The 25,054-nt window shown below is 39.9% G+C and overlaps 2 protein-coding genes across 3 annotated transcripts in view; one reads left to right on the top strand and one right to left on the bottom strand.

Annotated features, from left to right (window-relative positions):
* Window positions 1-129: 129 nt before the first annotated feature.
* Window positions 130-4,137, bottom strand: tubb1 (tubulin, beta 1 class VI). Of its 2 annotated transcripts, XM_054785633.1 has the most exons (4): window positions 4,020-4,137; window positions 3,076-3,184; window positions 2,887-2,997; window positions 189-2,586 (listed from the first exon to the last, which is right to left on the bottom strand). In XM_054785633.1, exons 1-4 carry the CDS (start codon window positions 4,074-4,076, stop codon window positions 1,445-1,447), a joined length of 1,419 nt encoding a protein of 472 aa, XP_054641608.1. In that variant the 5' UTR covers window positions 4,077-4,137; the 3' UTR covers window positions 189-1,444. The 2 variants fall into 2 exon arrangements, with proteins under 2 accessions (XP_054641607.1, XP_054641608.1); XM_054785632.1 differs by having other exon boundaries at window positions 130-2,586; window positions 2,887-3,184.
* Window positions 4,138-10,836: 6,699 nt separating this feature from the next.
* LOC129186221 (guanine nucleotide-binding protein G(s) subunit alpha-like) overlaps window positions 10,837-25,054 on the top strand; it is a 40,036-nt gene continuing 25,818 nt past the window's right edge. The window contains exons 1-5 of the mRNA XM_054784249.1: window positions 10,837-11,960; window positions 15,617-15,689; window positions 18,409-18,463; window positions 18,551-18,670; window positions 23,316-23,413. Of these exons, the coding sequence (XP_054640224.1) occupies window positions 11,822-11,960; window positions 15,617-15,689; window positions 18,409-18,463; window positions 18,551-18,670; window positions 23,316-23,413 (485 nt within the window). The 5' untranslated portion in view covers window positions 10,837-11,821. The remainder of the gene's footprint in view (window positions 11,961-15,616; window positions 15,690-18,408; window positions 18,464-18,550; window positions 18,671-23,315; window positions 23,414-25,054) is intronic.

Genomic DNA, 25,054 nt, shown 5'->3' with positions numbered 1-25,054 from the left:
AAATACAGACAGTGTATAAAACACGTTCTCTTGCATTGAATTATTCACTCATATTTACAGGCTTTCAATGTGAATAAATGTTAACTGATTATTCCGATTGTCAAATTCTGTGTGGACTTTGTAGGTTTCTATTGAGTGGGCCATTGTCCTTGTCACTGAGGACTTTGTGTCCTTGTCCTGAGTAAAAAGTGCCAGTCCTTATCTTTCCCAGTCTTCATTCCAATCCAAAACCTTATTTTTGAGCTAAGCATGCACTTTTTTGTACCTTTTGCATTCATAATGTGTGCAGTATTTTTGGATATTATTAACTACAACACAATAAACAAATATAAGAATCTTGCCAACTTTATTGCAGGAACATCTTGCACCAACTATTCAAACGTGCTTATCAACATGGCACAAACACTCAAGGCAACATGATGTGTAATCTCAAAGTCCCAGACCACTGCTCTCAGTGGGAGGAAACGATGTGACATGACAGACAGCCAGAACACACTATCAGCTCCAATACAGTCCATCACTCTAGTGAGAGTCCTGTTACACTAAAAATATGTTTTCGTCATTATTATTGAATTTATTGGGGGATGCACTGAAAAACAACACTACAGGAATAAAAAAAATTACAAGACAGAATTTCAAGCATTATGTGAAAAATGTAAGATTTAAAATATTTTACAACTTTTTTTATGCAACAATGCAATGTCATTGTAGTAACATTACGACTTTTTTCTCTCTTTTTTTCATTTTTTTAAATGCATGTACTTAAATAATGGACACGGATGTCTTCAGAAACATTTTAAACACAATCAAATTAAATACAGATGAATTAAACAAAGACAGTAATGCGTATATACAGCCAAAAATATCCCTCCAGTTATCTGAATTCTATACTGCTGTGCAGGGTCAAAGGTATCTTACAAGCATACAATCCATGCAGTTAAAGTACAAATGTATAAATATTCCACAGCACCATGTAGTACCATTTTATGATAGACATTTATCATGTAATATATATTGATGAGTTATTTTTACAACACGTTTTTCTCAAGCGGCGTACACGTTTAAAGATAATATAGCCAATTTTGGTCCCAATTCCCCTCTTACAAATAAAGTCATCCATGGAAAAGATCGAGACCACAATGGACTTGCCAGATAGGCTCACAGCTAGCCTCGTCTCTTCTTCATTTTTAGTCTCTGGCAGTCTGGGTCCACTGAAGCACATTGCTGCCTCTCAAAGGCCAGTGCTGGGATTACATCAGGTCACATTTGCTGGTTTTGGAGACAAGACTCTTAGTAGTCGGCGGAGAAATGGTTAAGTATGTGGTGTTCTGTTCTGTGTTAAACTACATCGCACACTATCAGTACGAACACAGGGTTCCAAATTGTCATAAAAGTCTTTACACATGTATCCCACATAACCAGACTGCATCCCCAAAGTCTTCCATTAATCGTCAGTTTCTTTACTTGTTTCTGTCACTGTTTCCATTTTAACTTCCATCCGAGACTGAACCACCATGGCCGCAGGCCTCAAGGGCTCCTCCTCCTCTGCATCCTCCAATTCGGACTCCAGGTCGGCCGTGGCGTCTTGGTACTGCTGGTACTCTGACACCAGGTCGCTGAGGTTGCTCTCAGCCTCGGTGAACTCCAACTCGTCCATGCCCTCGCCCGTGTACCAGTGGAGGAAGGCCTTGCGTCTGAACATCAGGGAGAACTGATCACCTATTCGACGGAATATCTCCTGGATGGCCGTGTTGTTGCCGATGAAAGTGGAGGCCAGTTTGAGGCCTCGGGGTGGTACGTCACATACGGCTACCTTGACGTTGTGAGGGATCCAGTCCACAAAGTAATTGCTGTTTTTCTGCTGGATGGCCAGCATTTGTTCGTCCACCTCCTTGGTGGACATCCTCCCACGAAAGACACCAGCAACAGTGAGGTAGCGGCCCCTTCTGGGGTCGCAAGCCGTCATCATGTTGCGGGCATCAAACATCTGCTGGGTGAGCTCGGGCACCGTGAGGGCTCGGTACTGCTGACTGCCGCGGGCCGTCAGCGGGGCAAAGCCTGGCATGAAGAAGTGGAGGCGGGGGAATGGCACCATGTTGACCGCCAGCTTTCTCAGGTCTGCGTTGAGCTGCCCAGGGAACCTCAGGGAGGTGGTGACCCCGCTCATGGTCAAGGACACCAGGTGGTTGAGGTCCCCGTAAGTAGGCGTGGTCAATTTAAGCGTACGGAAGCATATATCGTATAACGCCTCGTTGTCAATGCTGAAGGTCTCATCTGTGCTCTCCAGGAGCTGATGGACCGACAGGGTGGCGTTGTAGGGTTCCACCACCGTGTCAGAGACCTTAGGGGAGGGCATGACACTGAAGCTGGTCATGATCCGGTCGGGGTACTCCTCTCGAATCTTGTTGATGATGAGGGTGCCCATGCCGGAGCCGGTGCCGCCGCCGAGGGAGTGGACCAGCTGGAAGCCTTGCAGGCAGTCGCAGCTCTCACTTTCGTTCCTCACTCGGTCAATCACCTGTTCTATCAGCTCAGCTCCCTCTGTGTAGTGGCCCTTTGCCCAGTTATTGCCAGCGCCGGAGTTGCCTGGATGGACAAAATAAACATGTTTAACTCATTTTATACAAGATTCAGTTCTGGGTTATTACAGTAAATACTCTAATGCTCCTCTGCAGCCATAGGCGACCTCCTGATGTAGTTTTTAATTAACTTCAAAAGATGGCAGTAGCTGCCTTTGAAATGCCATGAGTGACCAGCATCCTGCAGCCTAGCATTTAAAATGTTGGTTGCGCTACTCAGCCATTGGTGTGATAAGAGCTGTGTTTCTCGTTCCACTTTCTTATACACTCCAAATAATCCAAATCCCTCCAATCAATTGCAACTCACCATGGATGAAGTTGTCTGGCCTAAAAAGAGCACCAATTCGGCTTCCTCTGATGCTGTCCATGGTGCCAGGCTCCAGGTCCACCAGCAGGGACCTGGGCACATATTTACCACCTGGACACACAGTGGACATTTCTTGAGCGTTTCTTTGACATGTTAATAACTTGGACTCGATGAACAAAGGTGTCTTACCATGTGCTTCATTGAAGTAGACATTGACCCTCTCCAGTTGGATGTTGTCGTCTCCCCCGTAGATGCCTGTTGCGCTAATGCCATGTTCCTCTGTGATCACTTCCCAGAACTATGAACATCATCAAAGTGAGACCATGGATATGAACATGAGCATCTTTCTTTGATTTCTTTACATTTTAATAAAATATTACAGTATAGAGTCGCTTGTGATTGCTGATTGTTTAGAGTGATACACTGCATAATTGTTTATCTAGGACTTTGTCATTCAGTTCGTATATACACTATACATGCAAAACGATACCAATTGTGTCAAGCAAGCACACTTGACAGACAAGTCAAATATGTCACTGCAGTCATATTATCTTGTTTTTCCTCTTTCTTGTTTTGCGTTGCCCATGATAAAAGTGACACACCCTCACCAGTCTCGCTCTTATCTTTGCCCAGAAGAGTTTAGAGACAGACAGTCACATTTGTCCATCATGCACTCCGTCAATAATAGGCAATATTTTATGCAAATCAGAATATCATCATAATTATTATTAATATTATTGTTATTTTATATAATATTAATTTTTTTAATTAGTTTATTAGTTATTTTACTTCTTAGTAATTAGTTCTTTATTCTGCCAATCATTTTACTACTTATCAACAAATTGTCATTATTATTATTATTATATATTTATAATTGTTATTGTTATTTAATACAAATCATTGTAAAATTGACAATGAAGGAATTATTACTATAATATATTTTTGCTAATGCACAGACAGAATTAAAAAATATTCCACAATTGGCTTGATAAGTTATTTTTTTTAAGCAATTATATTACAAAAAATATCTTCATAATAATTTAATAGTCTGTGTAGGTTTTCACGAATAACAGCTATTTTCAGCACTGAACAAAAAATGTTCAATTTAAATAATTTTGCATCAGGTTAATTACCTTTGAGCCGATTTGGTTGCCACATTGTCCAATTTGCAGATGTACAATTTCACGCATGATGACGCGATGCGTAAAGTACAGTGAGCGAAGCAGGTGGGAGCCTCTGATATCGACGCTGGTGGGCTCCAACTGCTCTTATATTCAGCAGTGATGTCATCACAGATGTCACCAGGGTGATCAGCCCAGTCGCTCCCATGTCAGGGGACCACACTGGAAAGCTGGATATGCTGTAGTGTAATAAAGTTAATTACAGCCCTTTTAGGATAAATAAGCATATCCCTTAAAAAATAAGGCAATAGTAAAGAAAGTGATCAATCATGAAAAATAAAAATTAAATATATTGACTTCAATTTTTACTGTTTTTTTTTAGGACTGCTCGACTATTAATACCTGACCAAAAATCTTTCTTTTATATAATAGAATGGACATAGATTGTATGATGAACTGAGTATTCATATAAAGTAATAATTGTCTTTATTATCGAAACATAAACAAGTAAAAGAGGGAAGACCTTGAAAACTCCTTACTTCAGTTTCTTTAACCTTTTTTTTTTTGCTTTGTTTATGAACAATAATAAAATAAATACATAAAAATTGGGAAAAAGTATATTAAAGTGTTATTATTATGATTATATAATTATGATAAATATAATCATAATAATAATTAAAGAAAGTTACAAAAGTTAAAAAAAATACATTTCTGGGGTTACAAATGATGAATTACAATGTCAAATCCAGACTTTTGCCATACTATATTTACCCATATTAAGATTGGGAGAGCCTTTTGCACTTTTCACGCATATTTATATTATTTTTCTCAAAATCAGCCATTTTTGTCCAAAATTTCCAAGTTTTCTTAATGTGAAATTGCTAACTTTGATGTTTGCTACCATCTAGAGGTGTACTAAGAGATACCAGAGCAGTTACATAAGGCGTTACATTGCCAAATGAACTCATTTTGCAACTTGTATTTATAAATACAGTATATACCACAGTCCCGTGTGCCAAGTACAGACTAAAAAATGAACTCTTACATTATACATAACTGCCAGGAAGTATACTGTATGTAAGTTCCTTATTGGTTGAAGTGCAGCATTATACTTTTGCACAATCGGAGGTGGAGCTCCACTCCTTCTCGCCTGCGCAGCTGATACTTTGCCTTTGTTGACCTCTTGTAATTACCAAATAAATGCATGACACAAGAAACACTTCCTATATTTCACTTTAATGCGCACCTCTATTCACTAAATATAGCAACCATCTTGCTAAAATCTCAACATGTATACTTTGTACATATAACTTTATGTGCGGAGTTGGTTGCTACAGTGCCATTATTAATCAAGCAAGACACCTACTTAACTTCCAATACATCATCACTGATGCGCCCGACTTTCATTTCTGTTACTAACTTGGAGCATTAATAACGAACTTCCACCGGTGATTGCTGGTGCTTATGAAGTTGGCACTCAGCCAAATGTAACAAGCGTAAATAGAACAACTTGGTGATTAAGGGTGCAGGCAAAGTCTGAATATCTACACTACAACATCATCTGGTGCGATTCAGAATCTATATTCATCACATAATAAAACCATTTAATCAACATTTAAATAAAATACATCTACTCATCACAGATGTCAATTTCGCCTCCTTAGCCAGCCATTGTGGGTGTTGATGTCACCATGGGCTGGCTAGCAGGCCTTTAGAGGTGAATTTGAACAATTGGCCCCATTGTTGATGGTGTGTATGTGACGTGGGCCAGCACTGCTGATTCTGAAGGCCGATTGATATGGCAATACATAGAAGCTGAAATCTGACTGGACAAACATATCTAACATACACATTACAATACTGGAAGGAGGGCAGCCAAGAAACACGCTACTAAATGAAGATAATCAACTGTTGGGAATAAATTATTACAATTTCATGAAACAAATGCTAGAATTCAAGTTATAAATCTAGGTCAGCGTTTCTGGTAGTAGTTAGGCCAGCAGAGAAGGCATTGCTGGCCCTGACTGCACACCACTGATATATACACTCATCCAAAATATAAACGCAACACCTTTTTGCTCTTGTTTTTCATGAGCTGAACACAAAGATGTAAAACTTTTTCTATGTACACAAAAGGCCTATCGCTCTCAAATATTGTTCACAAATCCGTCTCAATCTATCTTAGTGAGCATGAATAATTCATCCACCTCAAAGGTACAGCATATCAAGTTGCTGATTAGGCAGCATGATTATTTCACAGGTGTGCCTTAGGTTTGCCACAATAAAAGGCCACTCCAAAATGTGCCTTTTAACTGTGTTTTTGTTGACTACAATGGAACATCAGTGAGCGTACACATCACTTAGCGTGTTTTTTGGTTAATGTCAAAGATTTACTGTATGCCGCAATTTTGCCTCTGTTTGCATGCATTTTCTTTACAATATGGTGCGTGTCTGGTCGTGTTATTAATACACTGCGTGAGTCCATCTGTATTCTTAATATATTTTTTTAATCAGAAAACATCCTTCCTTGTTAGCATGCTATCAACTAGTGAACAAAATGGCAACCGAAACCGTAAGTCGCCCGTCTATGATGTAATCAGCGTAACAAACACATTTTTATAGTTTTATAATTATTAGGGCTTTCACATGATTAAATAATTGAATCAAATTAATCACAGTTTGCAAATTAATCAATCATAATTAATCACCATTTGCAACTATGTGTGAAATGTGGCTTTTTACTGTATTTTTTTAACAAAAACATAAATGGCAGGACACAATTTTATATATTTGCATCTATTAACAGCTCCAAATGAACTGAAAATGTAAATCATGCTAAAAGACGTTACACGTCTGAAAATGTAAAACATTAGTCTCTTTAATAGTAGCAGAACATGAGTCACACTTTAACCGTGTTATTATGAGCCATGATGGCTTGCGTTCAACGATGTCACATCATTTTTAAAGCTGAATTCAGTAATTTGAGTGTAGATGTATTTTCTGGGATTTCTGAGCATACTTAAATGCAGAAAAATATACTTCCGCAGTATGAGTTACGATAGGCAGTGATAAGAATATCCATTTACTGTTTTCCTTTGTCTTTCTGTTTATTTAGACCACACATACACGCATAATAAAGATGTTGATGTGATGTTCCGTGTGCCTCTGAATGCACCTCGCTGTTGTCTTGTGACAATGCAAAAGAAATGTGTGAGCGGAAGATACATATATGGTGTTGGAGTTGTACTGCTGTTGATGTGTTCAGGTCAGAATGAAAGAGCGTTACATTCTGTGGGGACGCTATTGTACCTCTGTGTGCCGTCACAATACAGAGCGGTGATTTGACATGGTGTGCATTTAGTTGCGCTAAAAATTTTAATGTAATTCATTAAATAAATTACCAACGTTAACTCGCTATTTTTGACAGCCCTAATAATTACAGTTTTAAATCCATACAAATGATGAGTGAAAGGAACAAATGAACATTTAAAGGGATAGTTCGGATTTTTTGACATGAAGTTGTATGACATCCCCATCAGCAGTGTAGTACATCAACAGTGACTTACACCCCACCCCCAACTTGGTCCAGCGAGTCCAGTTCTGGTCCGATTTCCATGACGAGGAACGTAGTTCCGCTTAGTTGCTGGGGCCGTTTACGTAAAGATTTTTTGCTTCTCAAAACAATATGTGTTCAAAAGAGTAATACATTTGCATCATAAAAATGCCTCCTTGAAAAAATCTGACCTAAAAAATTGCTCTGCGTTATATTTGTCTCATGCCGTATCCCTGCACACTGTCGCCGGTCCATTCTTGTGGATGTGATGAAGACGCTCACATCTTCTTCCGCTGTGGAACGCACACCTAAACAAGATGGCTGCGGCGCTTTAAGACCTGTCCTTTCAGGTTACTTTTACCTTCATTGAAGATGTGTCGTGACTTCCCAAAGAGACAATGTGGCAGTAAGATCAACCACTACCACCTTCCTGTTTTCAGTCACGTCAAGAATCATGCCTTCCTTTCTGGAACAGAGTAATAGATTTACACGATTTCAATGATTCCGTTAGCGTCCCTTTCGGTTAGAGTCGGACCTTCTGGAACAAGTTAATGACACTAACCAAGGTTCCACTGTATATACAGTATATTCTCATATCTGACAGGTTGATATTATCCTGCATAAATGTCCAAAATAAAGTAGACCCAACAGCATAAACCAATTTAGAATATTGTAACTACGTGTCGTTGTTGTACTTCTGGTTAGATAAAGCACTCAAAAGCTAGTCATAGTATGGGAAACTGCCTATTTTATTGGGTACTAATCAAAAAAATAATACATCTGTTCCATTGGACCTCAACAACAAGAAGACGACAAAAGAAATAAATAGTTTCGCGCCAAATGCAACAGGTGAAAGTGTGAGTTGTTCCTCCATGCAGGCCTTTAGATAACATTTGCCACCAACTTGCCTCAGAGCTTTTTAGATCACGACTCCTTCCACCGTCTGCAGGGGTTCATTTGGGAGCCGCAGTAGCATTTAGTTTTCTGCACTGACCTTTATGTGTTTTGCCACGAGCTCCTTCCTCTTGCCTCTTGACGCATTTGTGTGTGTGTGTGTGTGTGTCAGTCTGACTGTCTGTGTGTGCAATACTCCTGTGATGCAAACAATATGTACGCATCCAAGTAGCATTTTTTTTTAAACGTACCCTATTATGGAAAATGACTTTTTAATGATGTTCTAACAGCAATATGTGTTTATGAGCATCAAACGTGATGAAAAAATCAGTCATCCCCCTCACTTGTTTGCACCACTTTTGAGAGTAGAGCCGCTCAAACACTGGCTTTGAGGAAAAAAAATGTCCTTCCTCAAGGAATGTGATACCACCCCTAGATTGACGAGCCCGTTTTGTGTATTATATGTAAATAACCAAGCTTCGCTACAAAGCTCAAAATAACAAAGCCTGGATCTCTTCCATCTATACGTGGTAGCTGTTTGTTTTTCTTCAGCCAATAGGCTAACTCAGCATGATGTTCCTGTTAAAATATGAGTGGAATGTTAGCACTGTAGCTCACATACTGTAGCTAGAGTTGCTAACATTTGTGTCCTCTGTGCGCACAATAGTGCAATTGAAGAGAAACACTAATGGTAATGTCCTGATGTGGGCCAGCTAAAACAAGTTGCGGACCACAAATGGCCCCTGTACCACCCTTTGGATTCTCCTGCCTTTGAAACCAACAGGCAGCTAAGAGGTCTTTTTTATGTTGTGGTCACTGGAGATGCTATATACACTCTCTCCAAAAGTGTATGTGTTATATACAGTAGTTAGTACACAGATTGTATATATCTTTATAACGATGCTTAAAATAGAACGGTAGTATACATACACGTTAGACTACTGAAGTAACTGTAGCATGACTGCAGTGTTCATTCATGCGATGGAATGCACTCTAGCAGTCTACAGTTGCTGAATGGACGGTCAATGATAAAGCAGTAGAAGTTTAGTGTTATTGATTGGTACATTGTGCAATGGACAGGTTGACAAGAACCGGACTTCAAAGAGAGCGCTTCTTCACGTTGTGGACCTGCACTCGATGACGCTGCAAGCAATCATGTGATCTCTGCCTGTTTCATTCCAGATGTGTCAAGTCAAAGTAAGACAAAAACAGGACATAATGCCAGAGTCACTTCAAAGTAAAAGCATATTTGTTTTAGGTCAATAAAAAAACATGTTTTGTGGATTGATTCGTGCATTCGTTTATTTTTGTTGTGCAATTACGTCCATTGAAAAATGTTCAAATCTAAAATCGTTGAAATATTGCAGAAAATTAAGAATGTATTGCTTGAATAAAATATAATATTTGTTATAACAACCCTAAAGAGGCGAAGCGGTATAGAAAATGGTTGGATGGATGGATTTGTTATAACAAACAAAATTGTCTCGCAAGTTTTGTTCAAAACTTGGTAGTGACAAACATTTTTGCAGCAGATTCCAAAAAAACAGCAGAGCACTTCTGCCATTTAGAGGATCTTTGACAAACGTTTTGACAGTAGATCCTTAAAAACAGCAGAGCGCTCCTGTTATCTGGAGGATCTTTGACTACTTTGCAGTACATTCTTAAGAACAGAAGAGCGCTCCTGTCATTTCCAGGATCTTTGACCAGCATTTTTGCAGTACATTCTTAAAAACAGCAGAGCGTTGCTTCAAATAGAGGATCTTTGACGAGCATGTAGTCCTTGAGTTGGTTCCTGTCATATAGAAAATCTTTGGCGTTTTGGCAATTAGATCCTTAAAAACAGCAGAACACTTCTGTAATATAGGGGATCTTTCACTATGTTTTTTTGCAATAGATCTCCTAAATACAGTAGAGCATTCCTGTCTTATAGAGGACCTTTGACCAGCATGGCGCTTCTGTCATAGGATCTTTGACTAGTGTTTTGGCAATAGATCCTTCAAAATAGCAGAGGGCTTCTATCATATAGAGGGTTTTTGACTAGGGTTTTTTTCAGTCGATTCTAAAAAAACAGCACAGTGCTCTTGTCATAAAGAATATTTTTGACTTTTTGCCGCGAAAAAGCAGAGTGCTCCTGGACTGCCTGTGCTGGCTAGCCCTGTTATAGAATATGCTATTTGTTCATGATCTTACCTTTAGATCCATTTGTGAGACACATATTCAAATCAATTCATTCATATGATAAATATTAGACGAAGAAAACATTTTTGGACTAGTTTGACACGTCATTTACGCGAGAGAAAATGCCGCTCGTTTTATTTTGAAAGTTCAGGCCGGAAATCCGGCTCTACAACCCGGAAAACTTGACCGCCTGTCCGTCGTTCCCAGGGTTCCGTGAGAGCCGTTTGCCCCACCCCACCTCTTCTTCAACGCTATCTATCTCAATGTGCAATTCTCTGAGAAAAAAAGTATCATTCACAGCCTCCACATCGTCAAGGAAACATTGCGTGTCTACACCAACGCTTCCCGGCAACAGGCGCGACCCTTCGGCTTGTTCAAAAATACAGCAACTGCTGTGTCTACGCTGGATGAGGGCTTGAAAACACGGCGGTAGGTTCCATGTCTGCTGCTTCACATGTAAGCACCATCCATTAGGGACTACAAGGATCATACTACAAGACGGCCTGGAGGATCTCCATCCACAAACACCTGGACGTCGAGCTGCGTTCAAGGACACCCAGCTGCCTCAAAAACTGACATAAAAACACTACCGAGGATCTTTTCACACAAATGACGAGAGGAAAAAGCACTGGGGAGAAGGGGCCTTTTTAAGGGGGTGGGGGGGTCTTGATCTTTCATTTTGTTAGCATAAGGAAAGAAAAAGGGCACTTCATCGACGATTTCTCAGTGAAGCCGTTGTTTTGAGAGGAAATATATCTTTTTTTTTTAAATTCACCTACAAGCTTGAAATGGATCTAGCCAAGATGGGCTCCGGTGGATATTAAGGATAACAGAAGGTTTTCCAGAGGAGAGTTGCGTCTTCATCCATGTCCATTTCACATCCCCTGGTAGTAGATGACTTCATTGCGGATTTACAGCCTGTGCTTCTCTCCTGACTTTCTTGTTGCCAGTAAATAGCCACATCTATCCATCATCCATCCAGCCATCCATACTGGGCCAGGAGCCTTCCACACCTCCGCCTCATGTGCATCCCTCACATTCTGAGCCGGGTCTTCCACTCTTGGGCCCGTCTAGGAATTTAGATCCATTCCCCCCCCCTCCCCTACCTCCCTTACCCCCTTTACCCACCCAAGTGACCACTCTTGAACCGACCATCTTGGGATTTTGTTTGTTTTTTTGGGGGAGGAAGATGGGCTGTCTCGGCAACAGTAAGACGGAAGATCAACGAAATGAGGAGAAGGCCCAGAGGGAAGCCAACAAGAAGATCGAGAAGCAGCTCCAAAAAGACAAACAGATATACCGGGCCACGCACCGGCTACTACTACTAGGTGAGTGTCATCACTGCGGTGGACACCTTCCTCGCCGTGCCAAGCCATCCAGCTTCATGATGAAGCCTCATGATTACTACTACAGAGTCCAGGATGCCGTCCCGCTAATCCGACAGAGTACAAACGCACATTACAGGGGTGACTTTGGGGATTAGTAGCCTAATAACTGTCCGTTCAGACTTAATCTGAAACTGATCCCAGATTTGGACACCTAGCTAACTAGCCTAAACAGCAGGACTCTTTGACAGTAGATGCTTAAAAACAGCAGAGCGCGCCTGTCTTAGCAAGGGCCAACTGTTTTGCAGCCCGTTCTTAAAAACAGCAAAGCACTCATGTCTTATAGAGGATCTTTGACGAACATTTATGCAGTGAGTTGTTAAAAACCTTTGACCACTTTTTTTGCTGTAGGTACTTAAAAACAACAGAGAGCTCCTGTCATATAGAGGATCTTTGACTGGGGATTTTTGTAGTAGATCCTAAAAAACAGCAGTGCATTCTTGTCATGTAGAGAATTTTTACTAGCGTTTTTGCAGCTGATGTCACACATATTGTAGGATCTTTGACTACTATTTGTGCAGTAGATTCTTGAAAACAACAGAGCACCCCTGTCATATAGAGGATCTTTGAGGAGGTTTTTTTTTTGCAGTCGTTAAAACAAAAAAAACAAAAAACCCAGCATTGCATTCCTGTCATATCGAGGATCTTTGACTTTTTTCTGCCGTTGACCCGAAACAAACAGCAGAGTGTTTCTGTCACATAGAGGATCTTTGACTTTTTTTTTTGTAGTAGATCCTCAAAAACCACAGAGCATTCATGTTACGTAGTGGATCTTTGACACGTGTTTTTGCAACAGGTCCTTAAAAACAGCAGAGCGTTCCGGGGCTGCTAGTTGAGTAGCGCTGTTATAGTAAATGCTTTTTGTCCATGAGCTTACCTTTTTAGATCCATTTGTGAAAACACTTGTTCCCAATGATTGATCCTTGAGAGCCAGGTTTCCATCTCGCTAATCTGCCAGGAGTACAAGCGCAAATTAAGGTGGTTACTTTTGGGGATTAGTAGCCTGATGACTGTCCTATTCAGCCGTAATCTGAAACAGTTCCTGGATTTCACCACCTTTCTAACCTAAAGGGCAAGACTGAAGCGTGTCACACTTCCACAGTAGTCCTTAGGAGGACATGTGAATTACCTGTTTGCTATTAAACATGTGCTTGTAGTGTTTTCATTGATGCTTCATTAGTCATTGAGTTCAGAAAGGATGCACAGATGCAAGCAGCCACTTAAAAGAAATCAAATAGTCCTATTTTAGTCCTATTACCTCCTCCAAGCACAGAGCAAGGAGTCATTATGTTATGTTTGTTTGTTTTCATGCGGGTGTGAGTCAAAAACTACCTAACCAGTGTCCATGAAATTTGATGAAGTGTACATCTTTAACTCGGAGAATTTTGACAAAGAAGCAGGATAAAAAAAAATATATATATATTTATATATATATTTCTTCTTATTTTTAAAATGTATTTTTTATCATTATCATTGGAAAATGTGGCAGCTGTAGAATGTTGACCTCACAGTCAGTAGATCGTGGGTTTGAATCTCCGTTTCGGGCATCTCTGTGTGGAGTTAGCATGTTTTCCTTGGGCATGAGTGGGTTTTTGTGGGTACTCTGGCTTCATCCTACATTCCAGAAATATCCATGTTAGGTTAATTGGAGAGTCTAAATTGTCCACAGGTGTGAATGTGAGGGTGCATGTTTGTCCATACAGAAGTGTGAAAAAAGGCTTGCCTCCTTCCTGACTTCTTTTTTTTTTTTTTTTTGCATGTTTGTCACTTAAATGTTTCAGATCATCAAACACATTTAAATATTAGTCAAAGATAACAGAACTGAACACAAAATGTAGTTTTTAAATTAAACTTTTTATTATTAAAGGAGAAAAAAAATCCAAACCTACATGGCTTTGTGTGAAAAAGTGATGCTCCCCCCGGCTAAAAAATAATTTAACTGAGGTTAGCTCAGAGATTAGCTCAGAGCTCTATCAGTCTGGTAAAGGTTATAAAGACATTTCTAAAGCTTTGGGACTCCAGCGAACCACAGTGAGAGCCATTATCCACGATTGGCATGAACATGAAACAGTGGTGAACCTTCCCAGGCCGGCCAATCAAAATGACCCCAAAAGCGTAGCGGCGACTCATCCAAGAGGTCACAAAAGACCCCACAACAACATCCAAACAACTGGAGGCTTCACTTGCCTCAGCTAAGGTCAGTATTCATGACTCCACCATAAGAAAGACACTGGGTAAAACCAGCCTGCATGGCAGCGTTCCAAGACCAAAACCACTGCTGAACAAAAAGAACATTGAGGCTGCCAGAAAACATCTTGATGATCCCCAAGACCTTTGGGAAAATACTCTGTGGTCTGATGAGACAAAAGTTTAACTTTTTGGGAGGTGTGTGTCCCATTACATCTGGCGCAAAAGTAATGCCACATTTCAGAAAAATAACATTATACCAACAATAAAATATGGTGGTGGTAGTGTGATGGTCTGGGGCTGTTTTGCTGCTTCAGGACCTGGAAGACCTACTGTGATAAATAGAAGCATGAATTCTGCTGTTGACCAAAAAATCCTGAAGGAGAATTTCCGGCCATCTGTTTGTGACCTCAAGCTGAAACCAACTTGGGTTCTGCAGCAGGACAATGATCCTAAACACATCAGCAAGTCCACCTCTGAATGGCTGAAGAACAACAAAATGAAGACTTTGGAGTGGCCTAGTCAAAGTCCTGACCTGAATCCTATTGAGATGCTGTGGCATGACCTTGAAAAGGTGCTTCATGCTGGAAGACCCTCCAATGTGGCTAAATTACAACAATTCTACAAAGATGAGTGGGCCAAAATTCCTCCACAGCGCTGTAAGAGACTCATTGCAAGTTATCGTAAATGCTTGATTGCAGTTTTGGTGCTAAGGGTGGCCCAACCAGTTATTAGGTTTAGGGGACAATCACTTTTTCACACAGGTTCATGTAGGTTTGGATTTTTTTTCTCCCTTAATGGTAAAAAGTTTCATTTAAAAACTGCATTTTGTGTTCAGTTGTGTTGTCACTGACTAATTTAAATTTGTTTGATTTTCTGAAACATTTCAGTGTGACAAACATGTAAAAAAATAAGAAATCAGGAAGGGGGCAAACAGTTTTTCACACCACTGCATGTGCTTTGTGATTGGCGGCTGACCATTCCAGGATGTACCCTGGCTTTTGCCCAAAGTCATCTGGGATAAGCTCCAGCTTACCCGTAACCCTAATGAGGACAAGTGATATAGAAAATAAACTGATGCATGGAAAATGTGGCTCCCCCTTCAGTTGTTTGGTAGTTATCACCTGTCTTTACTGCCACCTACAGGATTGGAGTAGAACTACCACTAGTATTAACAACAACTGGCTGCTTTTACTACGCAATACGGGTTGTGATCCCAAAATACTGTTGTCATGTACTGTAAATGAGCAATCAGTACAACACAGCATACATTTCTCTTCTGAACTGTATGTAATACATACATAAGTCTATGTCCCCTGTGGCTGTAAGCATCCGAATGACATTTGCATCTTTCTGGTTTCAGATTCTCCCAACTTCTCCATCTTGACTGTCTTTACTCTTTGTGTTTTCAGGTGCTGGCGAATCTGGGAAAAGCACGATAGTCAAGCAGATGCGAATATTACACGTCAATGGCTTCAATGCAGAGTGAGTTGCATTCCTTTTTTTTTGATGTCCTCCACTCGTCCCTACAGCTGATTTTCCTAGAACAGTGCACAGTTCTTTTAGTACTTAATGCACCGAATACAACAACTAATAGATTTATCAGCAAAGGGAAACTTCACAGCACCTCATGACTACTGTGCTGAAGCAGTGTGACATTAATAACTAACCATTTTCTGGTACCATTATGACTCTCATTCATTTTCTTATCTGATTCATCCCTGTATCTTGATTAGAGAGGACAAACTGTCGGAATTTGGTGTTAAGTGTTGCAAGACATTATTAGAAGAGGCAATGCTTCTTCTAGTTCAGATGAAAAAGTTAAATTTATTGTTAGTTTGTTCCAGGCTCAAAATAATAGACATTATCAACTGCCAAACAAGTGTAAAGAGGAGTTATCCACATCTAATACAAGGAAAGTAAAGTAAAACTACTCACTTACCTCATCTGTTTTGTAAGATGAACCTGTTAATTTAATACGCATTCATTGAATTGCTCGTATTACACTGACCCTATCCTACTGTTGTTTCCATTTACACGACACATGATTATCATCACACCTTTCCTCTTTGCCATCACAAAAAACACTAAAAGCAAAACACACTTGTCTTTTGGATGCCGAAGTCTCAATAGGTTTGCTTGAAGACTGCCCAATAAATATCATATTATAATGTAAAATCTAGCTTCTTCATGAAAAAGCCAGCACGGTGTTATGTAACACGCACGCTTGTCATGTCAGCATTTAAGTCAAATGTTTTCGAGTAAATACGACAAAAGTTGGCATGACACAAGAAGAAAGTGGTATTTCTTTCAGTTTTCCCGCAAACATGGCTGCAGGTCAAGTCACCCCATTCCTCCCTTGTCTTGTGAGTTTCCTCAAACTTGAAACCAAGTAGATGTGGTGGAAACAAAAGTCACATTTTTCTGTTCTTGCCTTGTCTCTTTTCCTCGAAAGGATGAGCCTCATCATGTGTCCGTCCCCACAGTGCCTTCAAACGCTCTGACATGTCACCTACCTACCCGTGTTTCCCCTCAGCAATGCATGTAAAGCTGGAAAGAAAGAAAGAATGAATGAGAGTCATGGAGCAGTGTTACTCACAGAACGGCAACCTGGATTCGATTCTCCTTGGGCATTTCTGTGTGGAATTTGCATGTTCTCCCCGTGCGCGCATTCCAAAAACATGCATGTTTTTCTTCAATTGGCGACTCTAAATTGTCCATAGGTATGAATGTGAGTGTGAATGGTTGTTTGTCTAGATGTGCCCTGTGATTGGCTGGCGACCAGTCCAGGGTGTACCCCGCCTGTCGCCCGAAGTCAGCTGGTATAGGCTCCAGCATGCCCCCGCAACCCTAATGAGGAGAAGTGGCATAGAAAATGGATGGATGGATGTTTCTCATAATATTACTACTTTTAACAAATAATGTATTTTTTATAAAATTTTTCAGCTCAATTTAAACTTTTTTCTCATAACATTAAGGGTTTTATTCGTGTAAAATTCAGTTTTTTTTCTCATTAGAATACAACCTTTTTCCTCAATATTTTGACTTTATTCTCGTAAAATTACAACTGTTTGTTTTCAGTTCTGCTGTTGTTTTTTTGTTTAATTTTCCAACAATATCTACTTTCTTCTTGTAAAATTAATTTTTGTAATTATGACTTTAATCCCATAATATTTTTACTTTATTAACATAACTTATCCCGTTAGTTATGTCCCCAAAATGACTATTCTATTCGTGTTTTCATTATATTCGGAATTAAAAAACTCCCCATATTTTTTCTTTCATATTCCTAACTTTCAGCTTCTAAAATTACATTATTTTTCCTCATAATATTACAACATCATTCTAGAAAAATTGTGAGTCTTTCTCCTTAGATCAGAACTTTTTTCTCTTATTTATAATATTTTGACTTTATTCTTGTAAAATTACTGCTAATTTTTTTTCAGTTTTTAATGTTTTGTTTTTTTTTGGTTTTCTCGTTAAATTATATTTTTAGAATGTGCTGCGGGACAATAATAACACAGCTGTAAAGGGCCCCCGGGCCGCACATTAGACACCCCTGCTTTACGTCATATAGTAAGTCTCAAAGGTCCCACATTTCCATCCATTCATCCATCCGCTTCTCCTCATGAGGGTCGCGGGGGTATGCTGGAGCCCATCCCAGTTCACCTCGGGCGACAGGCGGGGTACACCCTGGACTGGTCGCCAGCCAATCGCACTTTTTACATAAACACTGTAATTGTGCACTTGTCCAATGTAATAGTTGTCATATATTACATACAACAACTAATTATTAGGAGTGGACATGAAGACACAATTGTTAGCAATGGTAACATAGCTATGTAAGCTACAGTGCTAACATTACACTTACATTTTAACAGCAACAATCATGCTAGGTTAGCCTATTCGCTGAAGAAAAACAAAATGATCAACCTCATGGCGCGCATGTCTGTAGCTGACTGACGGATAGATGGCAGAGCTCCAGGCTTTACTTTAAGATGTGTGGCGAAGCCTGGTTTTTTTATATACAAAGAGGTGGGCGTATACATGGGGGAGGGCTCATCCAGGCAGGGGCGGGTCAGAGGCAATATCATATCCACGAAGGAGGAGGTTGTTCCTTCATGCTGTGTATTTTTGTATTAATGCAACACATTGACTCTCGTGTTGATCATGACCTTTTCTGACTTTTGTCTGTTGTTCACAGAGAAAAAAAGCAGAAAATTCACGATATTAAAAACAACATTAAAGAAGCTATCGAGGTAAGAGATCTTCCTGTTCCTATTTTTCCTGGTGTGTCAAAACGTACTATATTTTATTATGAGACAACATCTGCTCTCTCCAACCAGACCATTGTGTCCGCCATGAATACGCTCACGCCGCCGTGCCAGTTAGCCTGCCCTGCTAACCAGCCCCGCATCGACTATGTCCAAAATCAAATCAACCAGAAGGATTTCGAGTTTCCGTCGGTAAGCCATAGCAACTCCTTGAAACGTTTGCTACACTTACATGCACACAACACAATAATGGCCTCTCCACCGTATTAAAAAAACATAAAATTTACCGAGCACTTTGAGGATAGTAATGTGCTGCACTCAATAACAATGTCTGCAGCTAGGCATGGGCCGGTTACCGGTTTCAAAGTATACGCGGTATAAAAAGTCACATTTTCAAAACGGCTAAAATTGTCGGTCAGAATAATGAAAGAAAGTGGAGGTCCAGCATGGCCACTATATGGAAATACTTTGTCATGTCTTGTGTTATTCCTCCAAATTGGAACTGGGCTTTGATGTGCTGAAACCACTGGCATGAGCTGTGTTGCCAAAGGTTGGGCAACCATCGCAGCATAGATAGCACCGATGTTAGTTGCCTCGTGAGCATCAAGCGGTGCTGGTGGGACGAGGCGGGTACAGTTTTTTGCAGTTTTGCAAAAAAACATGTCTGCATGGTGGTGTTGCATTTTCTACAAGTATTTCTTGCTGGTGGCGTGAGTCGAGTGGCAACCAGCTTTGAGGCGCATTACTGCACTTAGCACGTTGGCGTGTGGCCCACAGTTACGAACGTGATACGGCAACCGGATCGATCCCGATCCAATTTTCAAGATCCCTAGTATAAACAGTTTACTCTCTGCTGAACAAGCAAGAACCACTTAGCAACAGTTGCTAACAACAATCACACAACCCGGAAACGGAAGTGAAACTAGGTTACACGAACAAATGAATCAAAACTCAACAGATACATAATCCAACAATTTCAACACACTCAGCACATTGTGAAATAACAGCGTAACACTACAAGTTTTTTTTTTTTTATTATTTATGTTGTAACCTATTGAGCCTGTGATTGCATTTATTTGCATTTAGCTTTTTTTTTTTTTTTACGAAGAAAATATTGATGGTCTTATCACATGAGTTGTCACATTACGGTATCTATTTAGAAATATTTGAGTTATTTTTTGTTATTTATTTTAAATACATATGTTGCACTTCCATCATGTTCTATTATATTGTTTAAAAATTACTGTTCAACAGAATTTTTTTTTTCTCTTCTTTTCAATAAAAATATTTCCAAATGCATTTTACAGCGGTAATTACAGTACAATACCTTGAAACTGTGATATTTTTACCCAAGATTATCATACTATTAGAATCTCATACTGGCACAACCCTCTCTGCAACAAGACCTGAACCTGCAGTCCTCCAGTTCAAAGCCAAAAAGACTGACCGCTTTAAGCACCGATTATTTGTTCAATCTGTATAAGTCTGAAAAGACAAGTGTTTTGCTGTCTACATACAGTATGTGTGCTTCATTATACAGCATTTTAGTGCTGTGGCTTTTCTGACTTTGTGGATTATTTTGAGTACTTTTATTGTGCAAGGTGGCGGTTATCATGAGTAATATACAGCATGTTGTATGTGGGCTTTAATTTTGTGGATTATTTTGAGTCTTTGTGTTTATTTTTTGTGCGCAAGCTGGCGGTTATCATTAATAACTAGATGTGGGATTGGTTGCTTTAATTATATCTGACAGTTTACGTTGCGCACATTTGTGCTTGTGCATTAGCAACTGTACCTACGTAGCAGCTTATCAAATCCTGCAGGTACCAGGCCAGGTGTGCTGCTGCTGCTACAGGTGAGTCTCTCTGTCAAGTGAGGCTCTAATTAGCAGCCCCTCTCAGGAGGCTGTTGATTGATTGAGCGTCTCACCTGAGAGGTCCTTGCCCACCAATTAGCGTCAATTGTCTGTAATGACCCCCAAACGGGTCTCGCGGGACACGTCCTTTGACTCGCCCGCCGCCTCTGAGGGATTCCTCTCACCTAAGCGATGATGTTGCACTTGTTTCCTGCCATCATGTGGATGTAAAGAGATGTTCCACCTGAGTTTAGCAGTTAGTCTGTTAATTCTGCTTGGTTGTGATGTTAATCCGCTGTTCCCACTCTCCATGACATGACATTACTACAGATAGAGATGTAAAAGAATGGGAAACTACATTTGAATGAGCACAAACAAGCAACAATAGGTGGTCTGGAAATACTGTCGGCAGCAAAAGCCAATATTCAAATGTTGAGCAGCATAATAAAATGTCAGCAGAGCGTACTGTGAAGATGACATAGTGTTGCCTTTATGCAGTGTCATGTCAAAACAACACCGTAAACCACAGGCATCCAAAGTGCGACCCGGGGTCCATTTGCAACCCACACCTCATTTTTATTGATCCTCGGCATATTGTAAACATAAAATTTTATCAGAAGTAATTATTAATGACCTATATTGTTAGATATTACACAAATACGAATACAAAGCATGGATGGGTGTTTTGTTATGATAGGTTAGCATATATTGACCTACGTACCCTGGAGAGCTTTTAGCATCTTCAATTTACAAAATGTTTTTATTTGAGAATTACATTTATTGGAGAATTACCTACCAGCAGATTGCAATTGCATTTACATGCTTTACTTAAAAAATAGTTACACACAAAATCCAAGTAATTTTGTTTTGCATTTTGTTCAATTACTGTACCGAAAATGAACGAACCCTGGCCTTAAAGGAAAACTGCAAATTTTTTGGAATGTTGCCCATCATCCACAATCCTTATGTGAAACATGAGCACACGTCTTTCCCTTTCCTGTGTGTTCTAAAGAGAGAAAAAAACACTAGCATGAGACAGCTAACAATGCACGTAATGGGACACACCTATTCCACTTATAAAGGTTTAAAAAAATAAATGAAAATGCTAGCAATGTTTCATTTACATAACGTGAGGGGCTAACACAGAAGAACTACTTTTCTGGTGTAGTGACACAGTGCCTCGCTCAAAACACCTCATGCAATTTCTAAGTAGTGATATGCGATACCACTGATTTACTTTACCGATTTACCGATTCGATACTGAGTAAAATTCAGGCTGATATCGGCGATAGCAATCCTAAACCGATACTTTGTGCAAATACACTTAACATTGGGTAAATTGGGCCGCACGGTGGACTAATGGTTAGCATGTTGGCCACACAGTCAGGAGGTATGGAAGATCTGGTTTTGAATCTCTGTTGCACATCTCTGTGTGGCGTTTGCATGTTCTCCCCTTGTGTGGGTTTTCTCCGGGTACCTCGGTTTCCTCCCACATTCCAAAACATGCATGTTAGGTTAATTGGCGACTTTAAATTGTCCATAGTGAATGGTTGTTTGTCTATATGTGCCCTGCGATTGGCTGGCAACCGCCTCTGGCCCGAAGTCAGCTGGGATAGGTTCCAGCATACCTAATGAGGAGAAGCGGTATAGAAAATGGATGGGATGGATATTATTTTTTTTATATTGTAGTTTTTCTGTTTTGGTGTTATTTTATAAATATTTATGTACATATACTGTGTGTGTGTGTGTGTGTGTGTGTGTGTGTGTGTATATATATATATATATATATATATATACACACACACACACGCACACACAAACACATTCTGTGATCAAAATCAAAGACCAGTTGAAAAATTGTAAGTGGTTTATATAGTTTATTTTTTATAATTTAGATTTTCTACTTTGCTTTTTATTAAATTTATATATTATCATATAAGGTTGTTTTTTATTTTTTAAATATTAATTATTTTTATTAATATGTTGATATATTTTAAATATTTTATGTATCTTTTGTTCTGTTTTTCTGTGCTTTTTCAAGTAATTATTATTATTGTCAGTAGTAGTATGGTAATTACAGCACCTTTTATTTATTTTATACATATTTTTGTTCGTTGTCTATTATGTGATGCTTGAAGAACAGTTACATGATCTTTATTTGAGACAGTTTTATTTATTTTGTGTGTTTGTGTGTGTGTGGATATGTGTGTGTGTGGATTTTTTGTGAACTTGATATTTAAGGTAAACACATCGTGTGCTTCCCTTTTTCTACACTTTGCCATGTTAATTTCACAGTACCTTTTCCCAAAATGACTTTCTTCAGGCTTCTGTTTTTTTATATTGCTAAATATTTTTTTTTAAATACCTATGTACTTGTGCACGTAGCCGCAACATATTTACTAGCTGGACATATATTAAGTATTAGGTCCTTATTTAAGGTGCTCGATAGTGTCTGTCTTGGGTTGAGCCCCATCTAAGACAGTACAGCTGATTTTGAAAGGGTCTTACTCCTGTCTGTGGCAGCCGTCCGTTTCCACACTTCTGAAACTGCCAGTTGACTATATTGCTGCTGAGAGTTTTTTTTTTTTGGTGGAGTGGGGGCGCACAGTGCAGTCCTTGGACTGAAAATGGCTTAATTGTGTTCTCCCGGCATTGTATGCGAGCATCTAAAGATCATAGCGAGGAGATAGCGGGCCCTCATGCAGTGACAGCCAAGCTTTGTGTTAGCACAAAGCTCTTCATTTCCTCTAAAGTTATGAACTCCATGAACTCTTCTATTTCCTGTCCCGCTCCTCTCCGGTTTTCTCCCGTTTAACATGCCCCCGTCCCCGGACTATTCCATGTCCTCACCCCTCAAGGCCTAGATGAGGACGTAAAACTTGGGGACACAGCCCCCCTATGTCAAAGAACACATGCGTTTCGTCACCCTTCATCCCTTAATGCAGTCAGTTTTCACTCATATTTCTTTCTGTCTCTCTCCAGGAGTTTTATGACCACGCAAAGACCCTCTGGCAGGACGAGGGTGTGCGGGCCTGCTGGGAAAGATCCAACGAATATCAGCTCATCGACTGTGCACAGTAGTAAGTGGCTTCTTCTTAAATTCACATCGCTCCGTGCCACCTGGTTTACATGAGCACATGATGTTTCATTAGGCCAGTGTTCCGGTTTGGCCAATATTTCACCAATTTGAAATAAGCCCCATAATAGTTTATTGGAAGTGCGTTGTCCAAAATCTACCCTTGATGCTTGAATTCACCGTAATTTCCGGTGTATAAGCCTCTACTTTTTTCTCACGCTTTGAACCTTGCTGCTTGTACAGTGATGTGGCTAATTTATGGTTAAAAACTACATTTCCCTTGATGCTGAGAGTGTAGCTTCAGGAAGTAGTGACATGGAGAAATGAAGTGGAAGCTAATATCACGTTTTGAGGCTGTTTAATTGTGATGCTGAAGAAGTCTACTTCAGTGGTTTTGGTTCCCAGGAGGAGGAGGAGCATGGTGATTAATAACTTTTCTGGAAGGCTACTGTTTAACTAACTATGTTACACGCACTGTTCGGCACTGTCTGGAAAGAAGCATTTATTTCATCAAAAGTTTAAAAAAATCTTTCTGTGTTCTAAGTATCCCATGTTACGACATGGACACCTGCGGCTTACAGACTGATACGGGCTATATATGTCTTTTTTTCCTCTTTAATTTTAGTGGGTGTGGCTTACGTACCGGTGCGCTTTATAGCCCAGAAATTACGGTAGTTTAAAAGTGCTTTTTGTGAGCCCCCCCCTGCTAATGAGACATTTTCTCAAAATCTGACCATACTAACTACTATTTTTTCAGTCTGGATTATTGGGGCGTGTCCTGTCATGTTGGCAACTTCAAACGAGCGTCTGTGTGTGTGCACTGATGATGCATATGAGTGTGCTTCATTCACCAATTATGTTGTTAGAAGAAAAAAAGGTTATAAGGTTTTTAATACTTTCAATATGCAGAAATATTCGTGTTAAAAATTTCAGGATAAATAATAAGAAAGATACAAAGTTGGGTGGAGGGGTAATGACCAGTTTGGCCCACAACCTAAAGTAGGCTTTGAGTTTTGGCCGCCTGTGCGATTGACATTGACACCCCTGCAATACATCTTTGGACAATTTTGCCCAGTAATTGACAATTGGATATAGCCTGGCTAACTTTAAATGGGATGTCAGCCTCTGCCTGCATTGCTGCAAAATCTTCAACTGTAATGTCTGTGCTTGTCATTAAGGAAGATGTAGTCACTGATGTAATTCCAATCGCGTTATTAATGTAAGATATTTTTATGACACCCTTATTTTGTTTACACTATTAGACAAGATGTGGCAAACATTGCTCTTATTTTGAAAGCCGGAATGGTGTGTGTGTTGAGAATGTGTCTTGACAGTTAAGACGAGCTGGGTGCAAGAATAAACGTGCCTCTTGTCTTTTTAGCTCAGAACCTGCATGTCGTTAGCGGACATTGTAAAACGCTTGCTTAGATTAAAGCGGTAAAACACAACACGGAGTAAACACTCATCCAGCCTGAGTCGCGCACACCCAGCCGCACTAGTATGCTCTGTTCAACTAAGCTAATCCTGCTCGCTTCCATTCACTCTCCGTAAAAGAGGACTTTCCAAGGTTTTTCGCCGCCATTTTGACACGTTTAGTTCAGGAGGGGGCTGGTTGGTGTTTGTGATGAGATTCCGCCACGACTGA

Source organism: Dunckerocampus dactyliophorus, chromosome 8, assembly GCF_027744805.1.
Source record: "Dunckerocampus dactyliophorus isolate RoL2022-P2 chromosome 8, RoL_Ddac_1.1, whole genome shotgun sequence".
NCBI classification, from domain to species: domain Eukaryota; kingdom Metazoa; phylum Chordata; class Actinopteri; order Syngnathiformes; family Syngnathidae; genus Dunckerocampus; species Dunckerocampus dactyliophorus.
This window is presented reverse-complemented; position numbering and strand designations above follow the sequence as displayed.